At 45.1% G+C, this 20,725-nt stretch overlaps 1 protein-coding gene across 1 annotated transcript in view; it reads left to right on the top strand.

Moving 5' to 3' along the window:
* Positions 1-2,008: 2,008 nt before the first annotated feature.
* LOC124596342 overlaps positions 2,009-20,725 on the top strand; it is a 150,423-nt gene continuing 131,706 nt past the window's right edge. Inside the window, exon 1 of the mRNA XM_047135445.1 lies at positions 2,009-2,152. Within this exon, the coding sequence (XP_046991401.1) occupies positions 2,113-2,152 (40 nt within the window). The 5' untranslated portion in view covers positions 2,009-2,112. The remainder of the gene's footprint in view (positions 2,153-20,725) is intronic.

The following is a 20,725-nucleotide window of genomic DNA, read 5'->3' as shown; positions in this document are numbered from 1 at the left end:
GGGCATAATATTTCGTTTTCAACAATGTAGCATCTTGTTCCTTGTTACTGGTAAAATATGTTTTTACTGACTCCGACATTGTTTCAGAGATGACTTTACGCAGTATAAAGTGTACTAATATAGTGAAAAATGTTATTGCAGAGGTGGAAACTGGTAAAAAGGTTCAGTTACTAAAGGACATTAAATTTTCTATTCTGGTGGACGACGGTATGGATGTATCAAATAGCAGACATGTGTGCATTATAGTGAAATAATTGTCGCCAATTGACGGTTGTGTGAAAACACAACTTCTGGAATTGATCCCCATGGATGCCAAAGACTGCTCGGCAAAAACCTATTCATAGCTCATGAGATTATGTTGAAAGAGAAGGATATTCCAGTTGCAAATTTAATTGGCATGGTTTTGACAGTGCGTCTGTAATTGTGGTAAGCCGTACTTCTGTCATAACAAGACTTACAAATGTTGTACCAAATCTGATTGTTCTCTACTGTATATGCCATTCATCTGCTTTAGTTACAAGGAAAGCGTGTGAGAAGCTTCCTAGATCCTGTGAAGAGTTAATAAGATCCGTGGCGAGCTACACATTTGGCAGTGCAAAGTAATGCGCAATTTTACAAAAATTTCAAGAATTGTTTGGAGTCAAACGTAAAAAGGTGCTGAATTATGGGGTACACAATAGCTTGTTTTACATGCATGTCTTGTTCATCTGCTGGAAAACTGAGATGTATTTTTCCATTACTTCCAGTTAGCAACTGTTGAAGATAAGTTAAAGTCTGCAGAAACGATTCATTGGGTAGAGAAAATTTGTATACTAAATCTTAGATGTCGTTTCTAAAGTATGTTCTGGTTTACTTCAACAATTTTAACGTCCTTTTACAATTGAGGGAAATATTGATTCACAAGGTTTTGGAAGATTCTTTGCGTCTGTTTCAAAACACTGGTCAGAACTTTCTAGCCCGTGTGTCATCACTGACATGCACAAGGTTAATAAACTTCAGCCATACCATTGTCTCACATTAGAATCAGTGTATCTTGGCCCGAATGTGAGCAGTTAGTACAAACTCTCCCTAGAGAATGTAAAAAGTGAATTCATCAACTAAGACTTAAATGTCTTGACTTCTATATCACAGCAACCGAAGAAATATCTACCTACACACGATGATTTTTTTGAAAACTTAAAATTCATGGAGCCAAATATTACATTAATAGTAGACAGATCGTCCCAGATAAATGATGTATTGTTTGTTGCATCAAAGTTTGAAGGATTTGATCTAAATCCCTGAGCAGTTGAATGGAGAAGTCTTCCATTTGTGCCTGAGGGAAGGAAGAAGGAACTTTCAGAAATCGACTTGGATTATATGTGGAGTGAAATCTCAAAGTTGAAAGACTTCCACGATCAGCTGCTTTTTCAAAATATCAGTTAACTTGCTAAGCTGTTTCGTTCACTTCCACAATTTAATGCTGTAGCTCAAAGAATATTTTCTATTGCAAGTGATGTAATAGCAAGAAAACGGAACAGAATTGGAACAGAGAATTTAAATTCCATATGTGTTGTGGGATCTTCATTTTAAGCAAAAGGAATAGATTGCTCAACTTATCAAGTGGAACAGAAACATCTCAATTTTCACACTAAGAAAAGCTTGTATGAAGTGACAGTTTAAGTGTGCGATGGGGACTAAATGAGGAAAACTTCTGTGTTTCGGGAGTAATATTTCTACAAAAGGAAAGCTGTATCAACTGAAACGAGAAGCAACCAGTTCAATAACGCAAGTCCTGAATTTACTTTATATTATGTAGTGTTGCAAGGGCTTTAGTAAATATGGTAGTTGTGCATCCTAAACACTACTACTAGTTTATATTCCTCCTTGTGGAATCTTAGTCCATTATTTCTCCCTCTCTCTCCTTTTTTTTAGGCATCAGATGTCTTTCTTTACCACGGGACAGAGACGGGACATTTTCAGTACCCGGTTGAGATTTTTGAGCTTCAGTGGTTGGCATGACGGAATTCAAATAGATTGTCGATTGAGCGCGAAGTCACAAATGCCAGAAAAAAATTGTTTTCGAAGAAGGTGTGTGATGTTGTCGGGACGTAGTGAATTGTAAAAAGAATAATGTTGAAGAACAACGTGGTAGATGTGAAAAACATGTCTGGTTCGTATGAAATTTAATTCGGTAATTAATGACTGTTTTTAAGATATCTGCATCCGTCATGCATGAAGTTTTCCTGGGCGTATGAGATTTTTGAAGTTGGGTGTTCTACTTTTCGTAGGATATACGTATGATGTGGAACCTATTAAATGTTTGCTAATATGTTTTGTTAACACCAGTTCACATACAAATACGATATAACCAGTGTTGTTGTACAGTGAATAAATAAACTTCGAAATATGGATTTTTGTTAGGCCTAGTTAAAAGACAATTTAGTATGTAGTACAACCGTAGTGTTGGCCCTTTCGCTAAGAGTCACACAGTCACAATATACTTCTAGGTCGTGAAGATTTGGCACCAATAACAATTGACACAGTGTCATCATCTTCATATTCTTTATGTGTGAACAGAATGAAAGGAAGCTACAGTAAATAGTATGTCACACACATTAAAGAAACATATGAAGTTAACATATTTCTTTTAGTTTCTACTTGCAGTACTCGCCATTTCAAAGATTACTCTGGTTACAAATATTATTAGATGACACAAAAGCTAGTAAAAATGGAAGTTTAATGGCCACAAATGGGAAATATTTTCAGTGTAAATGGCACTGCGCCATCTCTTTGCAAAATAGCAATCTGCTATTTCAGAGTGGACTATAGCTCTTGTGGTCTAGTCTTACATGTTATGACAATGGTGAATCCTCAGTTTGGACATGCCACATCCTCACAATTGCTACAGTGTTCACATGAAGTTACTTCTGTCAAGGCATCGTGATCATCGGGAAGATGGTCTTCCTTGTGTCAGAAACTAGAATTATGATAAGGCTTATGGTGAAGAACATAGATGGCATCCATATACTTTTGTCTCCTTCATTTAGGATAAACATGCTTCATCTCATAGGTAATGTGTAGTGAGGTGTAGGATTCAATAAAAGTGATCATTGTACTTCAATAGTGTGTTCTCATTTGTCGATTTGGGAACCTACGAAAAAAAGAATTTGGCCCAGAAGCAACAAAAAAACACGGGAACCTGATCTTTTGTTATGTTATCATAATATCCAATCAATAAATAACAAACAGAAGTTGAAGTCTGTCAGTCAACAGTTTCAGGGTTGATGTTACTTATTTCACAGAGCACTGGCTCAAAACTCAGAACATGTCATTCTTCAGCTTTTCAAATTATGGAGTTGGTAATGGATTCTGCAGGTCTGACAGCAGGGAGGGGGGGGGGGGGGGTTGGAGGCTGTCTAATACTTGTTGAGGAGGACGTAGTATTCAGCATATGCAACAAAGCTGACCACCTAAATATTTAAAAAACATTTTGAGCATTATGGTGTAGAAATCAAGCATCTGAATGTAATAATAGTCTGTACCTACCATTCTCCTGATGACAGCATATCCCAGTTTCTGAACACATTTTAAACTTGTGTATTTTTACAGATTCAAAGGTAAGAACATATTGTGTGGTGATTTTAACATGAATTTTGGTAACATTTTACGTGCAGCGAATCATGTCGTTAACCTACTAACAACTTTCGATATCCAGAACGTAGTATAGTGTCCAACTAGAATAAGAACGCAATTCAAGCAGCTGTATGAATGCAATATTCTTATACCCATTATCTTTCCCATTTACTGAAGTCCTGAACTGGTCTAATTTATCAGGGGAGCGTGTTATGGCTGAGTTTAGAACAAACAGAAGAAAAGTCATCACCTACTTTCATCTGCAGGAGGCAGATAAGAAACCCTAGCAGTAGTGACATGTTTAAGAATGTACTTCAATCTCAGTCCTGGGATATTATTTGCAAGGATGAAAATGAAGGTTAGATTAGATTCGGATTTCTCTCTGTAGACCCAAAAAGAGATGATTTTCATGGGTGTGGAACATGTCAGAAAGTATAACATAAAAAAACATAAAACATTTTAATGTAATACTTATGACTCTGATCATTTGCCAGATCGTCAAAATGGGTGAATACATTGCAGTAAACTGTAACTGCTAATATCTACAGAATTAATACACTTGTCAGAATGAAACTTTGTTAAGCACATTTATCATACACAAAATGCCTAATCTTTCCAGTTGTGACAAAGTGCCGTCAAAACTGAAATCCGACGACTTTACTGAAGCTTGCCTGACAGTCCCTGTTAAGATATTCATCTATAGAGTAGGAGGAGTTGCCTATCAAAAAGTCTTCCAAACTCTGCTTCTACTGTACTTTATTTGAAACCAAGCTTTTAATGATTGCTGGCAGATTGTAACTCTTTATGTAGGTTGCTCTTATTCCTACAGCTGATACTGTGTATTGAGCTATTTGTTAGAAATAGAGATATATTACTTGCAACAAATTTCATTAGGGAATAATTATACTGAGAAGCAGTGGTTAGAATACAAAGTTCCATCAACAGGTTCCTACATGATATTATTGAATTTACACCACAAATGATTTTTATTACATGCCTTTACTTGCTAAAATCATTTGGCAGTTTGATGAGTTACGCAGAATAATACCCTGTATGACAAACAGAATGAAAGCAAGCATAGTATGCTAGTTTTTTTGTATTTATATCTCCTTCATCTTTCATCATTCTCACTGAAAAACAGACTTGTTTAGCTGCTTCAGCAATTCTGTGGTATGCCCTTCCCAACTGAATCTATTATTGAGTTGTAATCCAAGAAATTTAACACTGTCAACCTCTTCTATTTGCAAGTCTTCTTATGTTATATACATGCTGGAAGGAATACTCTTACAGGTTCTGAACTGCATGTAGTGGGTCTTTTCAGAGTTCAGTGAGAGCGAATTAGCTTTAAACCATTTATTAATGTCGGTGTATATTTGATTAGCAGCCATTTCTAATTCTGTACTTGGCTTGCTACTTGTTGTAATGTTTGTATCATCTGCAATTAAAACAAACTTAGCATCTGGCAATGTAACAGGCAAGAGGTCATTCTTGTACACAAGAAAAAGCAGTGGGGCCTTGAGTGACACAAAACAAACTTAGCATCTGGCAATGTAACAGGCAAGAGGTCATTCTTGTACACAAGAAAAAGCAGTGGGGCCTTGAGTGACACCATATGTAATTAATTCCCAATCAGATGAAGACTGGCAACTTACTGCACAGATATTTTACGACAACACCCTTTGTTTCCTGTTAGTTAGATAAAACTCTAATCATTTGGAAGCATTGCTGGTAACACTGTATTCTTATTTACTTCCCAAGAGAATGCTGTGGTTCACACAGTTGAAGGCTTTTGACGGGTCACAGAAAATGCCAGTGGCCTCTGATTTATTATCTAATGAATTAAGTACATTCTCACTGTAAATGTAAATAGCTTTCTCTATATGAGGACCCTTAAGAACCCCAAACTGTGACTTGGACAATATATTATTTACCATGTGCGTGAACTGTTCCAGCCCACATTCTGCTCGATCTATTAAAAAGGAAAGGATGATTCAGCAGTTCAAAATTCTTGACAGTCTAGCCTACTCTGAGGCCCGACAGTAATTTGACCATCTCCACTTTTGCTTCTGTTGCATGCTTTCCTCCTCCGTAGCTCTGTCGTGTTCCCCTACCTCCTCCCAGGTGTTCCTGTTCCCTCTTCCTCTCTTCAGCTGGAGAAGAAACTATCTTTCCTGGCACCCACTGGGGCTGGGGCTCTATGAATCCCATTCTCCAGCATCTCGAAGACAAGAAGCCTGTTACTTCGTCAGATGCGGGGACCCATGCTGTGGAGGCCTCAAGGTCATTCATTCTCTTTTATTATCCTGAGACTACCGCGACTCTTGCCTAATGGCTGGGGTGGCCAAGATTTAAGGCCTAAGCCTGACTGCCAAAGCACTCAGCCTTGCCTCGCATTTCCCCCACTGCTCCACCACACTGTGCATGAGGAGGGGGAAGATGGGGAAACAGAAAACTTGCCACATTTAAATGGCTGTATAGTGGTACTGCGTATGCCTGGGTCTTAGGTTTCTCATTTCTCAACAATATAGATCACAAAAAAAACAAGGTGTCAGTATTAATTATTATTGGTGCGCTGAAGACATGACTTTTATCTGGTACGAACTGTCGGCTTATGGACAGGTGCAGACAGTTTCAGAGTTTTAAACTCAAGTTGCCATGTAATTGTGACTTATTTAGTTTCATAATCGAAAAAGGTCTTTCTTGTAAACAGGTGTGACATTGACAGCATCTTCAAAACTTTGATGAAAATTTTGTTGTAATTCTTGCAAGGACACAATGAATTCTTCAAACCTCATGCTTCCTTCAACACCAGTGAGCTTAGCAAACTGGATTGCCTTTGTCAGAATTTGTTCCTTCTAAAATTCGATTTTCTTTTTAAGTGGCCCTCCATCAAATCAGAAAGAAGTTACCGTGTAATGTAGTGTGCAGTCAAGTCCACTTAAAACGTGAAGTCTTCAATACATTCTGAATGTTCTAATTTTCGTTCCTGCACTGCTTTTTTCTTCGTAAATTCAACAATAATGAGATATAACTGGAAAAATTATTCCAGTCATGCTCCTTGACTTTGCACTTTGCAGTAATGTACTGTTCATTTGCATTGAAAACTGTTGCAACTGAAGGTGGAATCATGGGTGTCGTTTCAGAAATTTTACTGTATGTACCACCAATTTCTTCAAGTGCTGTGTCTGCAAATTTAGTACAAAGTGCTTCTTGATGTCCAGAACAATGGATCCTGTCTGTCGATCGTTGTAGTTTTTGCCTTTTTTCATTGTCAGCTATAAGTTTTAATTCCTTTGACATTGTACGAAACTGTCATTTTGTAGCATATAAGCAGCACCTGTTGCATACGAGAATTGAGAATTCTCATCCCTCTCTTCTGTTATTACCATTTTTAAAGGATTGTGATGATAGTTCACTAGACCACTTCCTTCTGTGCAAACAGTCTGTCAAACTCTGAGTTGTGTAGACTGCAAAATTCTGCACTGCAATGATAAATGAAATGTCACGCTGCTTTGTGTGCTTCAGACACGGGCCAAGCAAACCTGAGTGACAGGCCAGGCCTTGACCCACACACACTGCTCACGTGAAGTTTGGCATGTTGTGGCTGGCCCTGGCCTAATGTGCAAGTCTCAGGACAACCACCCACCCGCGATTTCCAGCAGGTGTGATGGACACTGATTCCACACAATGACTGATTCTGGCACATTTAATGTTCATCTGGCCTCTTATATTACTTTCCTCCAATGGAACTGTAATAGTGTTAATTGTCTCCTTCTGGAACTGCGGTACCTTGTTTATATATACTCTGTAGCTTGTGTTGTATTACAAGAATCTCCATTTTGTGGATACTCAGTTCCCGACTCTTCATGGTTTCCAAGTATTCTGCCGAAACCTGGTCGGGTCTTTGTGAGCATCTTGTGATGCCTATACGTTGGTCGGCACTGACATTGTTAGTTCCTAGGTTTCTTGTCATACTGCACTGGAAGCTATGACCATTTTGGATCCATTCAGACTCTGCGGTAAAGATATGCAACCTTCATCTCCCCCCTCCGACTGGCCTTCTATGCTTTCTGCTCAAGTGAAATGTAGGGCAAAATGGTCAGTGAAAAGTCATTTAAGAGCCACTGATAATTACTGAAGCATTTGGTTGTGCACCCAGTCCAGCACAGTAGTCATGTTGGTGCAGATAGCAATGGCACTGGAAAGCTCCCATTTGTTAAATGGGACATTACAAGGCTCCGGGCAGTGTGGAACAGAGATAAAGGAAGTCATTCCAAATGATGTTAAAGAAGACTGAATGCAGATGCATAGTGGGCCAAAACATCCCAAAGGTGTTCTATGGGATTCAGGTCAGGACTCTGTGCAGGCCAGTCCATTACATTGATGTTCTTGTTGTATAACCACTCTGCAGCAGGTCGTGCATTATGAACAGTTGCCCCCCCCCCCCCTGCGGGTTCGGGGGTAAGAATAGGCCCGCGGTATTCCTGCCTGTCGTAAGAGGCGACTAAAAGGAGTCTCAAACGTTTCGGCCTTCTGTGATGGTCCCCTCTTGGGTTTGACCTATTTTTTTTTTTCCAAATTTCCGTTGTTAGTGCGTGCCATTTGGGGAAGGACACCTTACGTGGTGTTTTTCTATTGGTCCATCATGCTCCACCATCTTGCATGTTACCTATTGTCGTGTGGGGGGGGGGGACTACGCCCAACATCTTCTGGGTTGTCTCCTTCTCGCCTTCTGCGCACTCTTCTTCTTAGCGCCCACGACAACTGTGGACCCTTTCAACACCTAAAATCCAGCACGGTAGCCTGTCCGTTGTGGTGGGGTCGTCATGTACCCTCTTGGTGGTAGCCCCCTGACCACGCAGGGATCGCACTACAGATGCCAGAGCTGTTTCCTCCCCATGCATGCCAAGGAGTATGTGCCCATCTTGTCTGGGGCACGGGGACTCCAGGCAATGGGATATTGGCCAGGTACCCGTTGCTTTGGCTGGGTGGCGCCCTTGGGGAGAGCCCTCGTTCGGAGTAGGTGGCATCTGGGCGGATGTGGCGCAATGAAGCGCAATAAATCACACCAAGCTGGTGGTCGCACGGCCACCAGCGTCTCTAAGCGAGGTAGAGTCGACTTTGATGCTGCGCAATATGACCCTCAGACGTTCCCCTCGTTGGCTGCGCCATGGGAGGGACGCCGATCTAGTGCCAAGCGGGAGCCTTAAGTACCGCAATACCTTGTCTGCAGCAGGACTGATGGTGACTCCTTTCTTATGACGAAGCCTCTGTTTTTTGTGGAACACCTGGAGAATAAGTTTGGGGAAGTGGCGGGGTTGTCTAAAATGAGGAATGGGTCCATCCTCCTCAAGACGTCCTCCCCAGCCCAGTCACGAGCGTTGCTCTTGTGCGGTAAGCTGGGTGACGTCCCTGTTACCGTCACTCCCCACAGTAGCTTAAATATGGTCCAGGGCATTATTTATCATCGTGACCTCTTGTTACAATCCGATGACGAGCTGAGAGCCAACTTGGAACGACGTGGCGTCCATTTTGTCCGTCGTGTGCATAGAGGGCCCAAGGCTAACAGGGTGGCCACCGGTGCCTTTATCTTGGCCTTCGAGGGTGATGTCTTGCCCGAGAAGGTCAAGGTAATGGTTTACCGTTGCGACGTGAAGCCATACGTCCCTCCCCCGATGCGGTGCTTCCAGTGCTGGAAGTTTGGGCATATGTCCTCCCGTTGCCCATCCAGCGCTACATGTCGAGATTGCGGACGCCCCTCTCATCCCGATTCTCCATGTGCGCCCCCGCCTGTATGTGTCAACTGTGGGGAGCACCACTCTCCATGCTCGCCAGATTGCCCCGTTCTTCATAAGGAGCGGAAGATCATGGAATTTAAGACCCTGGACCGGCTTACTTATCGAGAGGCAAAACTGAAATATGAAAGGTTGTATCCTGCTTCCCTTCGACCATTTTATGCTGCAGCCACGTTATCGTCGCCCACGCGAGCGACGGTTGTCGCCTCATCTGTGCCGCCTTCAGTGGGCCCTCGGGGCCGTGTATCTCTGTCTGCCCCCCTCGTGCCTGGGGGCAAGCCTTCCTCTGTTGCCCCCTAAGCAGTTGGGGGCAAACCCTCTTCTGTCTCTCCCCCCAAGCTTACTTCGGGAGTGACATCTGCTCCACAACCGGGAGGCTCGATTCCTCCCCCTCCTTCTCCGCCGGCGTTGCTTCCGCCGGTTCCTCTCTCGCGGAAGGGGTCCCTCGGGGCTCTCCCTTCCTCCGTTTCTTCTCCTTCCCAGCCAGATGTCAGCCAGTGGCTGAAGGTTCTGCCACCTGCTGGTCGTAGGGCTTCTGCGTCGTCGTCAGCCTCCGACGCTCCTTCAGAGAAGCTCTCCCAGCCCTCTCACCCTAAGGGCAGACGCGAGAAGAAGGAACGGAATGTGTCCAAGAAGGACGTTCCGGCGGTTTCAGCACCGCCTGCTGTACATAGTCCTGGCTCCGGGGATGAGGTGGAGATCTTCGCCTCTGCCGCGGATCTCGCCCTCACGGAACCCTTGGGGGCCTCTCCTATGGACTCAGCTGACTCTCCCCCAGTGGCGGCAGTTGGCTCTGAAGCGCTGTCTGCCTCTTAGTTGCATTCACGCCCTCCCAGTCCCTTCCTGCTTCCATTCTCCAATGGAACTTCGGCGGTTATTTCCGCCACCTGCCTGAGCTCCGGATGCTTCTGAGTGATTCCCTTGTTCTCTGCATTGCTCTGCAGGAAACTTGGTTTCCTGCACTACGGACCCCCGCCCTTCGCGGTTATCGGGGATACTATAAGAACGGTGCTGCCTGTCATCGAGCGTCAGGTGGGGTTTGCCTCTTTGTTCACCACTCTGTCTGTAGTTCGCCAGTACTCCTTCAGACGCCTTTAGAGGCAGTTGCTGCCAGGGTTGAGCTCTCGCCGGCTATTACTGTTTGCTCTGTTTACATTCCTCCGGATGGGGAGCTCCCCCGACATGTCTTGGCTGCGCTGCTGGCTCAACTCCCGCCACCATTGCTGCTTCTGGGCGATTTCAATGCCCACAACCCTCTATGGGGTGGGACTGTCTCTGATGACCGCAGTTGGGCCGTGGAGCATTTGTTGGCTCAGCTCGACCTTAGCCTCTTGAACACCGGTGCTCCCACGCATTTCAGTGTTGCCCATGGCTCGTTCTCGGCCATCGATCTCTCTATTTGCAGCCTCGGACTTGTCCCATCCCTCCACTGGAGGGTGCACCCTGACCTGTGCGGTAGTGACCATTTTCTCATCTATTTGTCACTACCCCAGAGTCGTTCTCCTGGGCACCTGCCCCGCTGGGCTCTCCACAGGGCAGACTGGCCGGCTTTTACTTCTGCTGCTGCCATTGAGTCTCCCCCACAGGGTGACATTGACGAGGTGGTCCGTGTTTTAACCACATCCATCATTTCAGCGGCCGAGGCTGCCATCCCCCGATCTTCTGGCCTCCCTCGGCGGAAGGCTGTCCCCTGGTGGTCGCCGGAGATTGCTGAGGCTATTCGCGACCGTAGGCGGGCTCTCCAGCGTCATGGGTGGCACCCGTCTCTGGAGACCCTCATCGCCTTTAAGAGGCTCCGTGCCTTCGCCCGTCGTCTTATTGCACGGCGTAAGCAGGAGTGCTGGGAGAGGTACGTCTCCTTCCTGGGCTCCCGTGTCTCCTCCTCGCTCGTGTGGTCCCGGATCCGGCGGATTTATGGATCCCAGACCCCTATGGGTGTCCCTGGGCTCTCCTTGGACGGCGCTGTCTGCACGGACGCTGCCGCCATTGCTGAACGGCTAGCCGCGCACTTTGCTCAGAGCTCTGCGACTGCATCCTATCCCCCCGCCTTTCGCTCTCTAAAGGAGCGAGCCGAGCGGACGCCGTTCTCATTCAACACGCGTCATTCTGCAAAATACAATGCTCCTTTCAGCGAGAGGGAATTCCTCGCTGCCCTCGCCGATTGCCCTGATACAGCACCAGGCCCAGACTGCATCCACGCGCAGATGCTGAAGCATCTCTCCAGGGACTGCCAGAGTCACATTCTCGCGATATTTAATTGCATTTGGAGCGAAGGCATGTTCCCGTCGCAATGGCGAGAGGGTCTTATTGTCCCCATCTTGAAGCCCGGTGCGGACCCACTGGCGGTGGACAGCTATCGTCCCATTACCCTCACCAACGTTTTGTGCAAATTGCTCGAACGTATGGTGGGGCGGCGTTTGTGTTGGGTCCTTGAGTCGCGCGGTCTCCTCGCTCCATCCCAGGGTGGCTTCCGTCGGGGCCGGTCTGCCACGGACAATTTGGTGCGGCTGGAGTCTGCTATTCGTACGGCCTTTGCCTGACGTCAGCATCTCGTTGCTGTATTTTTCGATCTGCGGAAGGCGTATGACACCACATGAGGCATCACATCCTCGCCACGTTGTATGAGTGGGGTCTTCGTGGTCGGCTCCCGGCTTTTCTTCAAACCTTTCTATTGCACCGCTCTTTCCGGGTGCAAGTCGGTGCCGCCTCTAGTTCTTCTTATACACAGGAAAATGGGGTCCCGCAGGGCTCAGTGTTGAGTGTGTCCTTATTTCTAGTGGCCATTAATGGTCTGGCTGCAGCCGTGGGGTCGTCGGTGTCTCCTTCTTTGTATGCCGACTACTTCTGCATCTCATTTAGCTCCACGACTACGGGAGTCGCCGAACGCAGGCTGCAGGTAGCCGTTCGGAAGGCAGCATCATGGGCTCTGACTCATGGTTTTCAGTTCTCTGCAGCCAAGACTCGAGTTATGCACTTCTGCAGGCGTCGGACGGTCCACCCTCATCCTGAACTTTACCTCGACGGCCACCTGCTTGAAGTGGTGGACACTTGCCGCTTCTTGGGGCTCGTGTTTGATGCCCGGCTCACATGGGTTCCTCATATTACTCAGCTGAAGCAAAAATGCTGGCGGCACCTCAACGCCCTCCGCTGCCTTAGCCACACGTCTTGGGGTGCGGATTGCTGCACGCTGCTGCGCTTGTACAGAGCCCTTGTGCAGTCTCGGCTTGATTATGGGTGCCTGGCCTATGGGTCTGCATCACCCTCAGTGTTGAAGTTGTTAGACCCCATACACCACTGTGGGGTCCGGCTTGCAACTGGCGCTTTTCGTACGAGCCCCGTGGATAGTCTACTGGTGGAGGCCGGGGTTCCCCTGCTGCGGATTCGCCGCCATCGACTGCTCGCCGACTATGCTGTCCACGTGCATTGCTCGCCAGGCCATCCCAATCGTCGCCTGCTTTTCCCTGCCATGGTCCTCCATCTGCCCGAACGGCGACCTAGGTCTGGGCTTTCCGTCGCTGTCCGCGTTCGGTCCCTGCTGTCGGAATTGGGTTCATTCCCTCTTTCGCCTCCCTTCCGGGTCCGTGCACCTACGCCTCCCTGGTGTTTGTCCCGGCCGTCCGTCCGTCTGGACTTGGCACAGGGACCCAAGGACTCGGTTCCGCCTGTGGCCCTCCGTCGCCATTTTCTTGCGCTCCTCGCCTCATTTTCGGACTGTGAGACTGTCTACACTGATGGTTCCCTGGTTGATGGTCGCACTGCCTACTCTTTTGCTCATGCTGCCCATGTTGAGCAGCGCTCCTTGCCGGCTGGCTGCAGTATTTTTACTGCAGAGCTGGTGGCCATATTGCGCGCTCTTGAGCATATGCGTTTCTGCTCGGGTAGGTCCATCGTGATCTGCAGTGACTCCCTGAGCAGCCTTCAGGCCATCGACCGCTGCTATTCCTCCTCTCTTCTGGTGTCCTCCATTCAGGAGTCTGTTTCCGCCATTGCCCGTACTGGTCGTTCGGTGGTCTTGGTTTGGACGCCCGGTCATGTTGGCATCCCAGGGAACGAACGTGTAGACAGGCTGGCCAAAGGGGCAATCGACGCCCCGGCTTTGGAGATCGGCCTTACGGCTCGCGACCAGCAGCTGGTGTTGCGCCGTAATCTGATTGGGATGTGGGCTACTGAGTGGCGTGGCATGACAGCCCCGAATAAACTGCGGGCTGTCAAGGGGACGACCGATGTGTGGCGTTCCTCCCTGCGGGGTTCTCGCAGGGACTCGGTAGTCCTGTGTCGGCTGCGCATCGGCCATACATACCTGACGCACGGCCATCTGTTGCGTCAGGAGGATCCCCCCTTGTGTTGGTGTGGGTCCCGGCTGACGGTCGGCCACATTTTGCTGGAGTGTCCTCGACTGCGCACACTCCGGCAATCTTTTAATCTCCCGGGCACTTTGGCTTTGGTTTTATCCGACGATGCCTCCATGGCTGAGAATGTTTTACATTTTATCCGTAGTAGTCCTTTTTATGGTTCGATTTAGGGAGGTCCTGCGCCTTTCCCTTTCTGTGTCTTTTTTTCCTTGTGTCTGTTGCTGTTCTGATGTGCCGTCAGATGGTTGACTCTTTCCCTTTTTTTTTTTCTCGTGGTCAGTCAACCAGTCTCCAGCCATCCTCCTTTCTTCTGTTTCTTTCTGTCTGGTGTTCCTCTGTCCTGTTCTTGTCTGTAGTGTTTGTTGCTGCATTTGTGTTCTTTTAGCGCCTGGGGGGACGTCTCCTCCCCCTTCGGTTTTTACCTGCTCCGTAGATTTTCGGCTCGCCTGATTTTGGAATGGGGGACTGATGACCTTCGCTGTTTAGTCCCCCTTAAACATCCCAACAACCACCATGAACAGTTGCTTGATCATGTTGAAAGGTGCAATCGCCATCCCTGAATTGTTCAACAGTGGGAAGCAAGAAGGTGCTTAAAACATCAATGTAGGCCTGTGCTGTGATAGTGCCATGGAAAACAACAAGGGGTGCAAGCCTCCTCCGTGAAAAACACAACTGCACCCTGACACCACCGTCTCTGAATTTTACTGTTGGCACTACACACGCTGGCAGATGACCTCCACCGGGCATTCACCATACCCACACCCTGCCATCAGATCGCCACATTGTGTCTTGTGATTCGTAACTCCACACAACATTTTCCCATTGTTCAATCGTCCAATGTTTACACCCCTTACATCAAGTGAGGTGTCGTTTGGCATTTACTGGTGTGATGTATGCCTTATGAGGGATCGCACCTGTCGGCTTTGACCCGTGACGTAAGGCTGTTGTGGTGCGTGACATCACGATGGCGCGGAATTTAGTTTGTGAGAGTGCCGTGTTTGCAGGTGTCATTTTGATGCGATCAGTGGTGCTCTCTGGTGGTGTGTTATGTGATGTATTTGGTTTAGTTTGTGAGTGTGGCGTCGTGTGTGAATTTTGGTAAATTGCTGTTTTTATGTCTTTGGTGGGTATGGATATGCCTGACAGGGTCAACAGTTTTCGGTTGTCAGCTATGAAGGGGGACAGTGTGTTGTCTCTAATACAATTTCTCCAACTATTCGGATTTTTGGATGAAGTCGTGAAGTGTTCAGTATGATGTGAAGAAATGAGGCTTACTTAAAGTTCCGGCGTCTCGGAGCAGGGACAGCTGTATGTTGAGATGTCGTAAGGATAACAGATTAAGGGAAGTGTTCGATCCCAATGTGTGGCTGTGAACGTTGGTATTACTATCGGGAGATGTTTTTGAGCCATATAGGTCAAGGGAAGTGTTAGGTCCTAATTTATGGGATCGGGCGCTGCTATTGAGCTATATAGGTTAATGGAAGTATCAGTATCCAGATGATGTGTGTTTAGTGGTATTTGGGGAGTTTTGTGATGTCGGTTTTTTTCGTCGTTTTGTATGGGGGTGGGTGCCTAAATCTGTTTATATTTAGTTTGTCCCCACCAAGAAAACCCCTATTTCCCGTTTTCGTCCTCATAATGTGTACGTAACGACTTAATATGCGCCATATTGGAATCGTGGTTTATGGTAGTTTCTGCCATATTTGTGACTTCATGGGTCAAAGCAGACGGGCGGGATCGGATGCTTCTGTATTTCCCTTATGAGCAGCAGCTCGGCCATGAAATCGAAGTTTTTTCACCTCCCGTCTGTCATAATACTTGCAGTGGATCCTGATGCAGTTTGGTAATCCTGTGTGATGGCGTGGATAGATGTGTGCCTGTTACACATTACACCTCTCTTTAACTGTCGGCAGTGTCTATCAGTCAACAGACGAGGTAGACGTGCATGCTTTTGTGCTGTACATGTCCCTTCACGTTTCCACTTCACAATCACATCAGAAACAGTGGACCTAGGGATGTTCAGGAGTGTGGAAATCTCGCGTACAGGTGTATGATAAAAGTGACGCCCAATTACCTGACAATGTTCGAAGTCCATTAGTTCCGCAGAGCGCCCCATTCTGCTCTGTCGCGATGTCTACTGACTACTGAGGTCACTGATATGGAGTACCTTGCATTAGGTGGCAGCAAACTGCACCTTATATGAAAAATATGTGCTTGAGGGTGTCCAGGTACTTTTGATCACATAGTGTGCATAACAACTTGTATTAATTTGGACACAGTCGGCTTCTGGAGTTTCCATTGATCTGAAAAGGCGTTTGATCTAGTCCAGTGGCTATCAAACTTTTTTGCTCAGGAGTCAACATTGACATTGTGGGGTTTCAGTTGGTATCGCATATATAGTGGGTAATATTATTAGTTGGTAATCTACATAAATTAGTGCGTAATTAACCCAAAATAGAATAGCTGTAATAAGAGCACAAAAAGTTGGACAACAGCCCCAAAAGCACTGATCTTTGCCTTTTGGCACCATTCAGAACAAGTAGTGTTGACTGTGCCCTCTTTCAGATTGCTGCCAAACTCAACAATCTAACAGTTGTGACACTATAGCTGTGTGATAAGAGTTGTTGGTTTTACTATATATGTGAATGACTGCACTGTTCAATATTAGACTCAATCACAAAAGTGTGCTAAATGATTTAAATGCCAATTTTCGTCTACACATGCCATTATTTTAAACAGCTTTAATTAATTTAATGTTACTTTCTACAAATAAGTACTGCATTTGAGGATGATATTTTGTGTAGTGAACATGTTACTTCCGTGTCAATAGTGGCTGATTGGTACGACTTGTGCATGCCCATCAGTTGTCATAACTGGAAGTTAACCAAGAAAACATCCCCTCACTACGTCCTCTAACACCACAGACGTCACCTTAGTTATCCCTCTGCCTTCGAGGTAAGCGTCCAGTTTAGTGTAGCTAATGGCTGAATTCACCAATGTCCATTACAATTAAGCACATCTAAAAAAAATTGTTGGTTATTGAGCAGAAAGCTACAGTCTTCGGAAGCTCTTTTTGGATTCAGCTGTTAGTTGCTAGACGCTCATTATTGTCAAATGAGGCTTGTAACTGCTGGCCACATGAATACTTGAGTTGGGCCAGAGTTTCACAACCACTGATCTAGTAAATCACACAGTGCTCCTACATAAACTGGATGCTTACATTATAAGAGAAGTCTGCAGTGAATGGTTTGTCATATCTATCAGACAGAGAGCAGCTGGTAGAAATAACAACACATGATATAAGAACAAGCTATTCAGATACAATATCTGTTACATCAGAAGTCCCACAGGGCTCAATCTTAGCCCCTTCTTCTTTCTCTCTATTAATGACCTCCTGGAACACCTATCCACAACACCTGTGTCATTTGCCAATGATACAAACCATCTATCTTGTAACAGTTCTCCACAGTAGATAAGAGCAAACTTTGTTGACAGCTGTGAAAGGCTTCTATGCTGGCTCTTTGAAGGCAACCTCTTAATATAGGAAAAAAAAGCTCATACATTATTTTGTCCATCAAAGATCCATAGACCACACGTAGAATCCTCGAAAGAGCCATACCTAAAGACTGGAAAGTAGCACACACAAGTCACACCAGCTCCCAAGAAAGGAAATAAGTTATCCTCTGAATTATAGACTCATATCAGTAATGTTGATTTGCAGTAGTATTTTGGGACCCTTGCTATGTTTGAAAATTATGAATTACCTTGAAGAAAGTGATTTGTTGACAAATAGCTAACAAAGATCCAGAAAATGTTGTTCTTGTGAAACACAACTAGTTCTTTATTCTCACAAAGTAATGAATGCTGCCAATAGATCTCAAATTGATTCCATATTTTTAGATTTCTAGAAGGCTTTTGACACTGATATTCACAAGCAACTTCTAATCAAATTGCATGCCTGTGGGTTATCACTACAGTTGTGCAACTGGGTTTGTGATTTCCTGACAGAAAGATCACAGTCCGTAGTGACTGATGGAAAGTCATTGATTAAAACAGAAACAATATCTGGCGTTCCCCAAGGGAGTGTTACAGGCTCTCTGCTGTTCCTGATCAATCTAAACGATTCAGAAGACAATCTAAACAGCTCCATTAGATTGTTTGCGAATGATACTCTCATTTTCCACCTAGTAAAGTCATCAGGTGATCAAAATCCATTGCAAAACAATTTAGGCATAATATATGTATGGTGCAGAAAGTGGCAGTTAACTCTAAATAATGAAAACTGTTAAGTCGTCCACATGAGGACTAAAAGGAATCTGGTAAATTTCTGTTACAAGATAAATCACACACAAATTTAAATTGGAACAATCACAAAGATAATGTTGTTGGGAAAGCAAACCAGACTGTGATGTATTGACAGAACACACAGATAATGCAACAGGTGTACCAAAGGGACTGCTTACATTACACTTTTCTGTCCTCTTCTGGAGTACTACTGTGCAGTGGGGGTCCACATCAGACAGGAGTGACGGAGGACGTTGAAAAAATTCAGGACAACTCGTTTTGTATTATTGCAAAGTAGAGGATAGCGAGCCATTGGTACAATAAGTGAATTGGGGTGGCAATAATTAAAACAAAGGAATTTTTTTGTTGTGGCAGGATCTTCTTATGATGCCTCACACTTGTTTTCTCCTCAGTGTTAAAATATTTTGTTGGTGCCCACCTACAAAGGAATAAATCATCATAAAATAAGAGAAATTGGAGCTTGCATGGAAAGATTTAAGTATTCATCTCTCCTGTGCACTGTTAGAGAGTGGGATGATAAAGAAATAGCTTGAAGGTCTTTGATCAACCCTCTGCTAGACATTTAATTGTGAATTTCAGAGTAACCATGTAGATATAGATGTTAATTATGAAGGATTGAAGGGTATTGCTGGAGCCTTGAAGTGTTAGATGACTTCATAGTGGAACACTTCTAACAAGGGAAACTTCCCATTGCACCCCCCCCCCTTCCCCCCCTTGGATTTAGTGGTAAGAGGCCCCAGTGGGCAGCCCATCAAAATCTGAACACTGATCAAGCATGGAAACAGGAAGAAGTTGTACTGGACTCTGAAGAAAGAGGGGGTGGGGGTGGGGAATGGAAACAGTGAATGGTCCAAGAAGTAGCAGTGCAATATAGAGCATCTGGGGAAAGAAGTGGCATCGCGGTTACGATGTTGGACAGCAATGGACGAGCCATTTTCAAACCTCCCTCGTACCTCTTTTTGTTCCTCTTGCTGTTCATTCTATTCAAATTTGTGTCTGTATTGTGGTGTAACATCCATTTGCAATAACGAGGTTTAAGGTAGGGACCTGTAATAACAGTAGATTCTCCACAACTATTCTGTTAGTCAAAAGGAAGCAGCTTTTGAATGGGAACCGCAAACATTTGATGACAAGGTGACAAATCAGTCAAATCCTCCACCAGGAAACATGTCTGGCTACGAGTGGGAGCCTCGCTAGTTCACGACAGTTAGTCTTAGCCCTGACGACGACCATGGAGGTAGTGGTCGAAAGCTTGGAGTTTTATCCTGAATTGACGCGGCATGTACACGGAGAGATTTTTATTCAGGAAACATGTCTGTTGTCATATACGGCATTAGTGACAGTATGTGGGTCATACAATAGGAATCTCTTATCGATGCACGTAATTTGTACGACTGGTAAATGATCGAGGTATGTCATTGCCCGATATAGGTGTTCGTGTGAACGTGATCACTCCCAATGACACAGTTTCTGTGTACTGTGAAAACACATGCTTTTAACGTTTTTGGAGTTGTGTTCCGTTTTGGAAATCTTGACTCTTAAATACTATCGTTGTAACATAGTTCACACCCGTTTATATGTTGTTTCAATTTCTGTGATACGTCTATGTGGTATCTTGGCTGCTCTCACTATTCACCTCATTTACTTGTGACGTCAACATATTCTTACGACGGCTCATTTTCAGTAATCAATGTACAGTATGACAACTGCCAAGACTACAGAAAAAGGACAAACGTTTCAATGACCAGAGGGACAGTTCATAATGTTGAGGAAGGGCACGAGATAGTTTTTAATACTGCTCACCCGCGTGGTGGTAATGCAATGCCGTAACCACTTAACCAACACGCCATTTTTTTTTTTTTTTTTTCCAGCTACTCTATAAGCACTTCTTGTTCTTGGACCATTCAGTTTACATTTTGCTTTTTTTTCCATAGTTCAGTACATCATCTTCTTGTTTTCATGCTTGATCTGTGTTCAGTTTTTGACAGGTTATCCACTGGGCCATCTTACCACTAAATCAGAGAGGGGCTGCGATGGAGAGTTTCCCTTGTAAATGAAACTCACAAGTCGCCTAAATTATCTAAACTGTGGAGATGCAAGGCCTTAGAGGACTATCCTATTGTGGCTGAATTGCATAATATTTTTAACTTATGTGAAGGCATGGTTACATGCTCTGTTGTGATGGATATGGGTCCTGAGGAATTGTGGGAGAAATGGAAAACCATGGGTGTCATGGAAGTGTAGAACTACACGCGGAGAGTTGGTGACATGCTCAGTCATCTGTGCCCCGGAGCTAAAGGCAAGCTCCTGTCTTGTTTCAGTCAAATCTTGTTTGATGGTCAGTAGTTCACCACTTGGAAGGAGGCAATATTAATTCCATTCTGGGAAACGGGCAATTATCTTCTGTGGGTAAGACCCTAGAGCCCATGGTCAACCACTACCTCGTCTGGCTCGTCATATCCCGAGATCTGTGCTGCTGCTAGTGCAGTTTCAGTGCAACCATTCTGCTCTTCACAGTTTAATTCCAGAGATGTCTATACAACAGTCTTTGTTACATGGAAACCAGTTGGATGATGTGATTTTTTAACTTGAAAAAGTGTAAGACACCATTTTAAGGTACAACATCCTGCACCAACTACATGAATGGCAGCTACCTGG

Source organism: Schistocerca americana, chromosome 2 (genome assembly GCF_021461395.2).
Source record: "Schistocerca americana isolate TAMUIC-IGC-003095 chromosome 2, iqSchAmer2.1, whole genome shotgun sequence".
NCBI lineage: Eukaryota > Metazoa > Arthropoda > Insecta > Orthoptera > Acrididae > Schistocerca > Schistocerca americana.
This window is presented reverse-complemented; position numbering and strand designations above follow the sequence as displayed.